Source organism: Phyllobates terribilis, unplaced genomic scaffold (assembly GCF_046119375.1).
Source record: "Phyllobates terribilis strain yellow unplaced genomic scaffold, ASM4611937v1 Scaffold_3__8_contigs__length_932513732, whole genome shotgun sequence".
Classification (NCBI taxonomy): domain Eukaryota; kingdom Metazoa; phylum Chordata; class Amphibia; order Anura; family Dendrobatidae; genus Phyllobates; species Phyllobates terribilis.
The window spans coordinates 155,486,432-155,499,207 of record NW_027362763.1 but is presented as its reverse complement, the minus strand read 5'-3'; the positions used below and the strand labels follow the sequence as shown (position 1 = coordinate 155,499,207).

At 41.1% G+C, this 12,776-nt stretch overlaps 1 protein-coding gene across 1 annotated transcript in view; it reads right to left on the bottom strand.

Annotated features, from left to right (window-relative positions):
• Window positions 1-8,976: 8,976 nt before the first annotated feature.
• LOC141258932 (ribonuclease H1-like) overlaps window positions 8,977-12,776 on the bottom strand; it is a 31,129-nt gene continuing 27,329 nt past the window's right edge. The window contains exon 7 of the mRNA XM_073674203.1: window positions 8,977-11,274. Coding sequence (XP_073530304.1) covers window positions 11,197-11,274 — 78 coding nt within the window. The 3' untranslated portion in view covers window positions 8,977-11,196. The remainder of the gene's footprint in view (window positions 11,275-12,776) is intronic.

Below are 12,776 nucleotides of genomic sequence, written 5' to 3'. Positions count from 1 at the left end.
TACAGACACCTTCTTAGATCTGTCTCACTCTAGGACCCAGACGCTGCCTCCCTCCTGCTAATTGACACACCCAGGTACCTCATAGTCCTCCATACAGTGTTATGGGCATCGCATAGTCCTCCGTAAAGTATTATGGGCACCACATAGTAATCCGTACAGTATAAGGGGCACCACATAGTCCTCCAAACGGCATTATGGGCATGCCACAGTGCTCCATATTGTCACGGGTGTATCAGATGTGACAGACAGTCGCCCTGCAGTTGGTTGCAGAAGATTTCTTTGTTTGTCATTACAGACACCTTCTTAGATCTGTCTCACTCCAGGACCCAGCGGCTACCTCCCTCTTGCTAATTGACACCCAGGCCTGGTTGTTTAAATATTTTCTGTTTGCTACAGGGAGGTGCTGGTGATATTCACATGTTCCCTTGTGAAGGGTTGGAGCTATTGCAGTCTGCTTACTTCCTCTCTGGTGTCTAGGGAGACGTTTGGTGTAATCTCTCTGAAGTCTGCTCAAGCTAAGTTCTTTCCCCCATGTTTTTTTCTCCCTTGTTGTCTTTAGTTGTTAGTGGGGACTGACTAGTGCTCACCCCTCCCTTCCCTATCCAGGGCAAAGATCTAGGTAAATAAAGGTTTTTAGGTTCTTAGGTTCCTGTGCGGTGATTGGTGAGGAACCAATATAGGGACGTTAGGGGAGACAAGTGATATCTGATCAGCCTAGGAGGTCTCCACTCCCCCTTTCCCTAGTGTCTGGGCTCCCTTCCCCTCTTCCCTTCTTGTTGCACTTAGTCTTTCCTATACCTTGCGTGACAATAGTATTATGGGCACCCCAGAGTGCTCCATACAATATAATGGGCCCCATATATTGCTCCATTCACTATAATGGGCCCCATAGATAGTTCCATACAGTATAATGGGCCCCATATATTTCTCCATACAGTATAATGGGCACCACATAGTCCTCCATACAGTATAATGGGCCCCATATATTGCTCCATTAAGTATAATGGGCCCCATATATTGCTCCATACAGAATAATGAGCCCTATATAATGCTCCATATAGTATAATGGGCCCCATATATTGCTCCACAGAGTACAATGGGCTACAGATATTCCTCCATATAGTATAATGTGCCTCATATCTTGCTGTATACAGTATAATGGGTCCCATATATTGTTCCATTTAGTATAAAGGGCCCCATGTATTGCTCCATGCAGTATAATGGGCCCCATATATTGCTCTATACAGAATAATGGGCCCCCTATATTGCTCTATACAGTATAATGGGCCACATATATTGCTCCATACATAAAAAATAATCAAATACCTCTCCCCGTTCCCCTGCTGTTCCGGTCTCCTCAGTGTCTTTGGACTCTCTGCACTGCTCGGTACAGAGGTCGCGCTGCAGTGACATCAGCACGCCCTTTGCATGTTAATGCAAAGCAAATGACCAAATGACAAAAAATGGAAATAAAGTTATGTATGAGCGCAACATTCAGAAATCCCAGCACTTGCACACCTTGGCTCCTATCATTGAGGTTATTAATGAACGTCTGATGAATGTTCTGCCACGCTCAATGCACTTTGCAAATCATCAAGATTCGCTGCTGGCAGCTCCCTTTGCAATTCTTGACTAATAAAGTCCCAGATGTGCTTGATGGGAGACAAACTCGGTAATGCAGCGGGCCACACAAGCTGCTCACAGTAGCTCGAGCAAAATGCGGCCTGGTGTTGTCGTATTGAAAAACAGCTCCTGCGATACTCTGGAGAAATGGCCATACCATTGGTTCTACAACCAAATCAATATAACACTGAGCTCTTAGAGGGGTCTGCATTATGCCACTCCACACCATAACCTCAGGAGGACCAGTATGACGACCCTCGTTAAGTCCTCTTCATTACTAGCACATGGTCTCATCAGAATCGACACCTACAAATTTGGCCATAAGTTTTGAGACTGACAGAAATTTTTCTGCTTCAGTGATTTTAGATCTTTTAGTTGGATGTTTCTATGGCTACTGAAGTACAATTATCAGTATTTCATGAGTTTTAAAACTTTTATTGACAAATGCATCAAGTTTATTCAAGGACTCAATATTTACAGTGCTGTCCCTTATTTTTCTAGACTTCTATCCTTCACCCTGGCAGCTGGATAACAGCGTTGAGGCCAAATCCTGACTGATGACAACACATTCTTGCAATATAAAAGATTATCTATTGAGGAGTAGGTTTAGCAGAAATATATCCACTTGGTTAGGCCAAAATATCCCAAAGGGAAATCACAAATGCGTTAACTGTAGGTTTTGTATACATAATATGGGGTGCAAAAATGTAAATGTAGGAGGAGTGACACATAGGATTAAAGATTTAATACTAGCATATCTACCTTTATAATCTTAAATTATTTTCTGCCCCTGTGGTAGTTTCTAAATAGGCAAAACAATTTGTTGCTTGTATATTAGATTTAAATAACCTGTTAAATCCATTGCATCAGGTGTGGATTCTCCACGTCTAAGAGACCATGTTCATGCAATACATGCTGGCAATGCGAATGTTCTGCGCTTTGTTGGCTTAGAGCAGGAATGTCAAACTCAAATACACAGAGGGCCAAAATTAAAAGCTTGGACAAAGTCATGGGCCAACCTTGATATTTATTTAAAAAAATGTCTACAATTGAGGAAGTTTTTCATTATAATGAAATATAACGATGAATTTTTTTCATATGGAAACAAGCTTAAAGGGGTTGTCCCACAAACAAAATACATTTTAATTAATAGATCTTAGAATAAAATATTGGAATAATATAATATGTTATGGAAGAGCAGTAAAAAGCATATGGCACACTTGCCTATTTTAAATATGTAATAACAAAAAATAAAAAAAACTTGAATAATACAGATAAAATATGATGCAAACAAAAGTGCCCCAAAACACAGTATCATACCCCCACAGTGAATTCCTCCACACTCACTGTATGATTACCTTACTGTACCCCCTCCCTCAATCAATGGTGACCCCATCTCAGTATTATTCTCCAACTGTAATCCCCACACAGCCTTCAATACAGTATAATAACCCCATATAGTGCTCCATACAGTATAATGGGCCCCATATAGTGCTCCATACAGTATAATAGCTCCACATAGTCCTCCATACAGTATAATGGGCCCCACATAGTCCTCCATACACTATAATGGGCCCCACATAGTCCTCCATACAGTATAATGGCCTCACATAGTCCTCCATACAGAATAATGGGCCCCACATAGTCCTCCATATTGTATAAAGGGCCCTACATAGAGCTCTATACAGTATAATGGCCCATCATAGTCCTGTATACAGTATAATAGCCCTACATAGTGCTTCATACAGTATAATGGCCCCACATAGTCCTCCATACAGTATAATGGCCCCACATAGTCCTCCATACAGTATAATGGGCCCCACATAGTGCTCCATACAGTATAATGGCCCCACATAGTCCTCCATACAGTATAATGGCCCTACATCGTGCTCCATACAGTGTAATGGCCCCACATAGTACTCCATACAGTATAATGGCCCCACATAGTCCTCCATACAGTATAATGGCCCTACATCGTGCTCCATACAGTGTAATGGCCCCACATAGTACTCCATACAGTATAATGGGCCCCACATGGTCCTCCATACATAATAATGGGCCACCTCAGTCTTCTATACAGTATAATGGCCCTACATAGTCCTCCATACAGTATAATGGTCCCACATAGTCCTCCATACAGTATAATGGCCCCACATAGTCCTCCATATAGTATAATGGACCCCATATAGTCCTTCATACAGTATAATGGTCCCACATAGTCCTCCATACAGTATAATGGCCCTACATAGTGCTCCATACAGAATAATGGGACCCACATAGTGCTCCATACAGTATAATGGCCCCACATAGTGCTCCATACAGTATAATGGGCCCTACATAGTCCTCCATACAGTATAATGGCCCCACATAGTCCTCCATACAGTATAATGGCCCCACATAGTGCTCCATACAGTATAATGGCCCCACATAGTGCTCCATACAGTATAATGGCCTTACAACGTGCGTGTTGTAATGACGTCATCGCGCTCGCTGTGCTGAGATGTCAGATGCAGAGAGGGAATGATGGGAGAGGGAACATCAGCTGATGCTCCCTACTCTATCATTGCTTTCAACTGTATTGGCATATTGGGGCGAAATATACTCACCCTGTGGCTCGTGGGCCAGACTTTAACATATGCGGCTTAGAGAAAATTCCTCTTTTGTCTTTAGGTGGCAACAGGCATAAATTGCTATTGCAAAGAGGAGCATGCAGGATTATTCAAAGGCACTAGGACTTCTAGATCTAAATGATAAAAGTGAAATAAGTGTCTTTACTTGATTTCCTGCCATAGACCCAAAATGTATATGTTGTTATCCGAGCCACTTAGTTATCACTTTTTCCTTGTGACACGGTCTTTATCATGCTGAAAAAAGCATTGTTCATCAACAAATTGCTCCTGGATTAATAGAAGTTGTTCTTGCAAGATGTTTGGTCCTATTCTTTATTCTTGGCAGTTGTTTTTTCATTTATTTATTTAATAATAAAAAGGTGTCCAATAGGCTCCACAAAGTGCAATTTTATAATATGCAGGAAGGGGTTGTGCAATTATTGTATATCTATCTATATCTATTGCAATCATTGCTGGCCAAAAACGCTAGAAAAATGCATGCAAAAACATGCATTTTTGCAGCTGCGTTTTTCCTGCCAAGAGATGTAGAATTGGTGCAGACATTTCTGCATCCGAATACTAAATGTGTGCACATACCCTAAGACTGTTGTTTATATATTTGTGTTATTTATTTATGCTATTTATTTTTTAATGGAAAGGAAACATACAGGTGCTTCTCACTAAATTAGAATATCATCAAACAGTTAATTTATTTCAGTTCTTCAATACAAAAAGTGAAACTCATATATTATATAGTCATTACAAACAGAGTGATCTATTTCAAGTGTTTATTTCTGTTAATGTTGATGATTATGGCTTACAGCCAATGAAAACACAAAAGTCATTATCTAAGTAAATTCGAATAATTAACAAAAAAACACCTGCAAAGGCTTCCTAAGCATTTAAAAAGGTCCCCTAGTCTGTTTCAGTAGGCTATACAATCTGTGTAGATCTATGAAGGACCAATTGTGCTCACACATCCAAGCAACATAGTTACGTAGGTTGAATAAAGACCTAGGTCCATCAAGTTCAACCTTCCTCTCCCAATTGTACATTTTGTCAGTAATTTAACTATAACCCAATGTTATGTGTATCGAGGAAATCATCCAGCCCTTGTATAAAAGCTGTTATAGTGTCAGCCATTACTACTTCTTGTGGTCGGCATTCCACAGTCTGACTGCTCTAACTGTAAAAAACTCTTTCCTATTTAGCTGCTGGAATCGCCTTTCTTCCACCCGTAATGAGTGCCCCCTGGTCCTTAGTGTGGTCTTTGGAAGGAATAAGTCACGTGCTAGTCCCCTGTACTGACCACACATATTTATATATATAAATAAGATCTCCTCTGAGGCATCTTTTTTCTAAGCTAAACAAGCTCAACTTTTCCAACCTCTCATCATATGAGAGGCCTTCCATCCCTTGTAATAATCTAGTTCCCCACCTTTGAACTGACTCTAACTTCTGAATATCCTTTTTAAAATGTGGAGCCTAAAACTGGATCCCATATTCTAGATGTGGCCTCACCAGTGATTTATAGAGGAGTAACAATACGTTGGGATCGCGGGATTTTATCTCTTTTTATCCACCCTAAACTCTTGTTCGCTGCTGCGGCTGCTGCTTGACATTGAGTACTGCTGCTCAGCTTACTTGTAACCAGAATACCCAAGTCCTTCTCCTGTTCTGTAGTCCCACGTATACTCCCATTTATTGTACATGCAGCAATAGGATTACTCCGTTCTAGGTGCATTACTCTACATTTATCTACATTAAACCTCATTTGTCAAGTGTTTGCCCATTCAGTCATCTTCTCCAGATCATTTTGCAATATCGTAATGTCAAAATCAGATTGACATTACTGGTGGTTGTGAGGGGACCCAGGTCCAGAAGTTTAACTAGGATCCAAATCACTTTTGTTACGCTCCTGCCCGCTTCCTTGAATTATCGAGAGGCAACCGCTGGTCTTTCAATGTGGCTAAATTCTTTTCCAGTTCTAGATATACTGTACTTGACCTTCTAAACATACTGGAGTTCTCACTAAAAATGCCCCCCCTCTGCTCGTTATATGGAAATGGTCTTGCAAACGTTTCACAAGTTATCTATCTCACCATCGCAAAGATTTAAAACAGGAATATACCCCTCCGATTCATGTCTCCGATGTGGGGCGTACAAGGCAGACATAGCACATTGGCTATGGTCTTGTTAGATACTCCAAATCTTTTTGGTCTAAATTAAAATTTCATCCAAGCGCACTTGACTAATTTTTGTACTTTTTCATTTATAGGGCATATTTCATAGGATGGACTTAAGAAAATATCGGTATGATTGGGGAACCAAAAAATTAGACATGGTATCAGCTGCAGCTCTACACCCAACTCCACAGAGATTATGAAAAGCTTTCCATCTCATTAATGATGAACTGGATATAAGCAAAAAAAAACACAAGTCCAAGTGTGCGAAAGTTTCATAACTATGTTGCTCATGGGAATTCAAAGTAAGCTCAAGTGCCACATCCAGGGCACAACCTGGTATCCTGAACTGGAAAAGGATCCAACTGTTGACCTACCGAACATTCACTACTGAGGACACTTTGTTGGTGTCACACCCGACATCAGAACACCCTGGGATCCATGAACCCATTCCTCCCCTCGTGTTTCTTATGTGATAACTGTGATTGTATTATACCTTTCAGAGCATTATTTATGGTTGATTCTCCTATTGCAATACTGTACTTACCTGAGACTTTATACCTTAATGTGAGCTTACCCTACCTGTAAAAGCTAGCAGCCCGTGGTGTCATCACTGAACCACCCACGCTGTTATCTTTGGATCGAACAACTCTCTGCTGCCCCCTATTGTCTGGACAATTAGCCGATGATTAACGGAGGAGACTACAGGCTGTTTCCATTAAAGGGATTGTCCACTTCTTTTTATTACCCCACCCCACCCCAATGTATTCCCCCGGGGCCCCCAAGGGTCTTTGTAAATACCTTGTGTAGGGGTAAAGGGGGGAAATAAAAAGTAGTGAACAACTTATTTAATATGCCGGTTATTGGGAAACTAACAGTGAGCTTATGGTATATACACCTCCGATTTCAACGCATGGAATATGCACACTGCTCAAAAAAATAAAGGGAACACTTAAACAACAGAATATAACCAAGTAAATCAAACTTCTGTGAAATCAAACTGTCCACTTAGGAAGCAAAACTGATTGACAATCAATTTCACATGCTGTTGTGCAAATGGAATAGACAATAGATGGAAATTATTGGCAATTATCAAGACACCCTCAATAAAGGAGTGGTTCTGCAGGTGGGGACCACAGACCACATCTCAGTAACAATGCTTTCTGGCTGATGTTTTGGTCACTTTTGAATGTTGGTTGTGCTTTCACACTCGTGGTAGCATGAGACGGACTCTACAACCCACAGAAGTTGCTCAGGCAGTACAGCTCATCCACGATGGCACATCAATGCGAGCTGTGGCAAGGTTTGCTGTGTCTGTCAGCGTAGTGTCCAGAGGCTGGAGGCACTACCAGGAGACAGGCCAGTACACCAGGAGATGTGGAGGGGGCAGTAGGAGGGCAACAACCCAGCAGCAGGACCGCTACCTCTGCCTTTGTGCAAGGAAGAACAGGAGCACTGCCAGAGCCCTGCAAAATGACCTCCAGCAGGCCACAAATGTGCATGTGTCTGCACAAATGGTTAGAAACCGACTTCATGAGGGTGGTATGAGGGTCCGACGTCCACAGATGGGGGTTGTGCTCACAGCCCAACACCGTGCAGGACGTTTGGCATTTGCCACAGAACACCAGGATTGGCAAAGTCGCCACTGGCGCCCTGTGCTCTTCACAGATGAAAGCAGGTTCACACTGAGCACATGACAGACGTGACAAAGTCTGGAGACGCCGTGGAGAGCAATCTGCTGCCTGCAACATCCTTCAGCATGACCGGTTTGGCAGTGGGTCAGTAATGGTGTGGGGTTTAATTTCTTTGGAGGGCCGCAGAGCCCTCCATGTGCTCGCCAGAGGTAGCCTGACTGCCATTAGGTACCGAGGTGACAATGCCAGACCTCATGTGGCTGGAGTGTGTCAGCAGTTCCTGCAAGATGAAGGCATTGAAGCTATAGACTGGCCCGCCCGTTCCCCAGACCTGAATCCGATTGAGCACATCTGGGACATCATGTCTCGCTCCATCCACCAACGTCACGTTGCACCACAGACTGTTCAGGAGTTGGCGGATGCTTTAGTCCAGGTCTGGGAGATCCCACAGGAGACCATCCGCAACCTCATCAGGAGCATGCCTGTAGGGAGGTCATACAGGCACGTGGAGGCCACACACAGTACTGAGCCTCACTTTGACTTGTTTTAAGGACATTACATCAGTTGGATCAGCCTGTAGTGTGTTTTTCCACTTTAATTTTGGGGGTGACTCCAAATCCAGGCCTCCATTGGTTAATAAATTTGATTTCCATTGATGATTTTTGTGTGATTTTGTTGTCAGCACATTCAACTTTGTACAGAACAAAGTATTCAATGAGAATATTTCATTAAATCAAATCTAGGATGTGTTATTTGAGTGTTCCCTTTATTTTTTTGAGCAGTGTATATACCCCTGTACGGTCACTGTTACCTCCATGATGACCCAAGAAAGATTATTAGCTGCCACCACCAGTCGTTTTAACAGGCTGACTCGACGCCTGATAGGTATCGTATGGTTTTGAGGTGCGGGTTACAGAACAAAAAGAGAACTATTAAATGTTATATTTAATCCAGAACGATAGGCAGTTTTTACAAAGGGGACAAAATAATACAGCATATAGTTACATAAAATAAAAAGGAGACAAGAAACTTACTACGCTGCTCACAGAGATGAGCCAACTTAGCCGAAGGAGAGAACTTTGATTCGAGAAGTTCAGTGAACGGGATTCATGCATACACTGATATGTATCTCTCTACAGGAACCCAGATCATAATTTGCCATGACCTTTTATCAGCAACTGAATTTACCCCCCACCCCTCCTCACCCGTAATGACCTCATGTGGGCCGGGTTGTGCTCAGCCCTTCAGGATTTTATTTAATTCTGAACTTAGGATATATCTTCACTCCTGACAAGTGCAGAAGTTAAGAGATTGCCGCCATATTTTTTATTGGGATTTTACCCTTCCCCAAAGACCAAACATGACATGGCTGGTGTCAGTTATCTGTGGCTTGTAGGCAGGGGTTCCAGTTATTAAAGAATATGCATATTCTTCCCCTATTCACTCTGAACCTGAAAATTTTTGTCCCATCAGATATATACAAAGTCCAATATTCATCATCTTCTTTTGGTGCTTCGGTGTCTGCCAAAGATGTGTTGATGAAGGGATGAACAATAGCTATGGTTAGATATTCGCTTGATTTCTTTCAAAACTGAAGAGGCCTTTCCTGACTGTTCTATGCATCTCAAGTCTTTCACACAAAAGACATCCTCATTGGCACTTGAGGACTTCCTGCATTTTAATTTCCTACTTCTGCAGGCCCATTGTATAAGTCTATTTCTAAGAGTGTCAACTAGATTGCCAGCTCTTGTGCTACTGAAAAACAGAGAAGGGAGGCGGGGGGGGGGGGGGGGGGAGTGAATGCCCCTTCACTACTTGCTTCAGAGCTTTTAATCTTTTCTATGTCACTATCCCTTTAACTTCTAGGATAACATCGTTTTGATCTGAAGACATGACCTTGTGTCTCAGTAACTTTTTTTTTCTTTAGAACCTTACAAGATTTACCATATTCAATACTTAACTGATTCTTGTGTTGCTCAAATCTGTACTGTATCCATCCAGAATTGTATTACAGAAATTGTTAAAATAAATAAAAATGACTTGCGTTGCTTCTACAGCCTTTATGTATCACAGTACTGTACGTGGTTGAATGCTGCATGGGTTGTGACTCTCTCAGTGAGCATCTCTTGACAGCTCAGGTCTGTTCCCTTCTCTCTACTCCTGAACCATCTTCTAAGCTGATTAATGAACAAATCAAACTTGGTCATAAATCAGTTTAGAAGGTTATGCGTAACCCAAAATGTGTCTATAGTTTTGAAAAGTATCAGCCACATTACCCTCAGAAATGTGACAGCAATATATCTAAATAATGGTGACAATAAGGACGACCCCATAAGAGAGTCACAGAATCCTCAAAATGGTAGGATCAGTTCTTGTAGGAGTCTCCCAGACATAGTAGGAGAGAGGCATGTGTGCATAAAAGTCAGATTTGCTAAACCAGTGTTTTGCCTTTTCAATCACTGCCTACATTTACATTTTTTGTGCCACTTTTAGTTGTGTGCTAAATACCATTATACATTTTAATGCAAAGCCGGATGTATGTTTAAGTAAGTATGCAAAGTTTATAGTTTAATGTTCATTATTGCTTTCTCCTATTTAACATCGGGATATGATAGAATAGGAGGTGCTATTACTTTTACAGACCCCTAAAGACTGGACAAAAAGAAGCTGCCGTAATAACTGCATTTACTGAATATTTCACTTGAAGGGCTTTTCCAAATTAAGTTATAGCCACTGAAGGGTGTGGATCCCACTTGTGTGCCTGACTCTCCTCTGGCTGGGGCCACATGTTGTATTTCAGTGTACAAGGACCGCTGTGCTTTCTTTACCACTTGAGTCATCGTCCAAACTTTCACAAGAGTATTTTTCCCATGATACAACCATTTCTCGGAGCCATGATATTATACAAGAGGGGTGCTTTGAACTGTAACATTTATTAAATGCAGTGTTATTGAAAACATAAGATAACACAACTCACATTGGCTTTTTTCCTGAAATGTAATAGTTGTACATACAAACACTTGTAAATAATGTGACTTTATATGAGCCTTCACTGCTGCATTACTGGTATTATATAATCAACCTTCACAAAAAGCAACTAAAGAAAAAACATTAGCTCCTGTAACGTACGAGATGAAAGCCTGCATCTTATTTTTGTGCTCCACTCCTTGCCAGGTGGTCTGCCATTTCATTTCCTGCATTTCCACTGTGTCCGGGCACATGTTTCTGCAGAAAAGGGGAAGAAATGGTGATTACCTCCATTATATGATGTAGGATGCAAAGGCCTAAGATTCAGACACATTCAGGCAAAATTATTAAAAGGGCAACTTTAAGAAAAAAGGTTTATAAAATATAAATATATATATTGCACGAATTTCAATGAACTGAATATGATTGTAAGAAAAACATTATATGATTTACATGTTCATATGTTTCTGGGAGCGTATATTCTCATGTACATAAATGGGCATTGCTTCTATAAACTAGCACTTTTACAATCTGTTTCTGAAAAAAAATTGCCATTCGAAATATTAACACTTTTCCTTTGCCTATAACTCGTTTCCTAGGTGACCGATCACTACTGCTAAAATGCACAGTGCTTACAAGCTCTTTTCTATTTAGCACTGCTTTTGAGCTGGCTGGGATCACTGGCGCGCGCCGTGACCTCCTAATCCTGACCAGCTTCAGTGCAGCGCTTGCAAGTTACACAGCAGCAGTCGGTCTCCTAGGCAATGAGCTATAAACAAAACCCTTTCATTTTAACATGTAAGACCATCATGGCATGGTGGCACTTCTCCATATGTATGATAGTCCATGATGATCAAAGTACACCATCGAACTCAAGGTGGCTATACCCTTCTTTCTTTTTTTTTTATCAGATTCTTTTTATTGAACATTTTTCAAATAATTACAATCACTGGGAACAAAGCCCTGATCTCAATCCTATTGAAAGTTTATGGGCAAAGCTGAAAAGGCAGGTGTGAGCAAGGCGACCTACAAACCTGGATCAGTTACACCAGTTTTGTCAGGAGGAATGGGCCCAAATTCCGACCAACTATTGTGAGAAGCTTGTGGAAGGATATCCCAAACACTTGACCCAAGTCATTCAGTTTAAGGACAATGGAACCAAATACTAATGAAATGTATGTAAACTTCTGACTTTGCAGTAAGTAATAAAAATGCCTTTAAAACATTCTCTCTCTCTCATTTCCCTAAAACGGGAAAGGTTTATTCTGATTTCATGTCAGATATTGAGAAAAACATGCTTTTTATATAGTGTATGTAAACTTCTGGTTTCAAGTGTATATCTAGAGCATCATTCCAGAACGATCCAACATTATTGCATTCCCACATCATATGCATAAGGGAGGCATTACAATGACAATCTGTGAGGTCTTTATAAGTTGAGCTGTGTGACATCTAAAGAACTGGCAATGTATGAGTGAGGTATGTTAAACTCACTTTGCAACCAGGGCTGCATTTTACAGTACCAGCAAAGTCTATGACATTTTAAAAATCTCATGCACACCCATTGTTTTTTTTTTCCTGAATGATTTGGAAAAATGCTGCGTTTTTGCAAACTGCAGCATATCACTTCTTTCAGCGTTTTTTCACCCACAGAAAGCAATGGATAAGTGCAAAAACGCAACAAAAAAATGCAGGCATCATGTTTTGCTGCGTTTTAAGTGAAAAAAAGAATGAGAAGCAGTATGTGAAACTCATTTAAA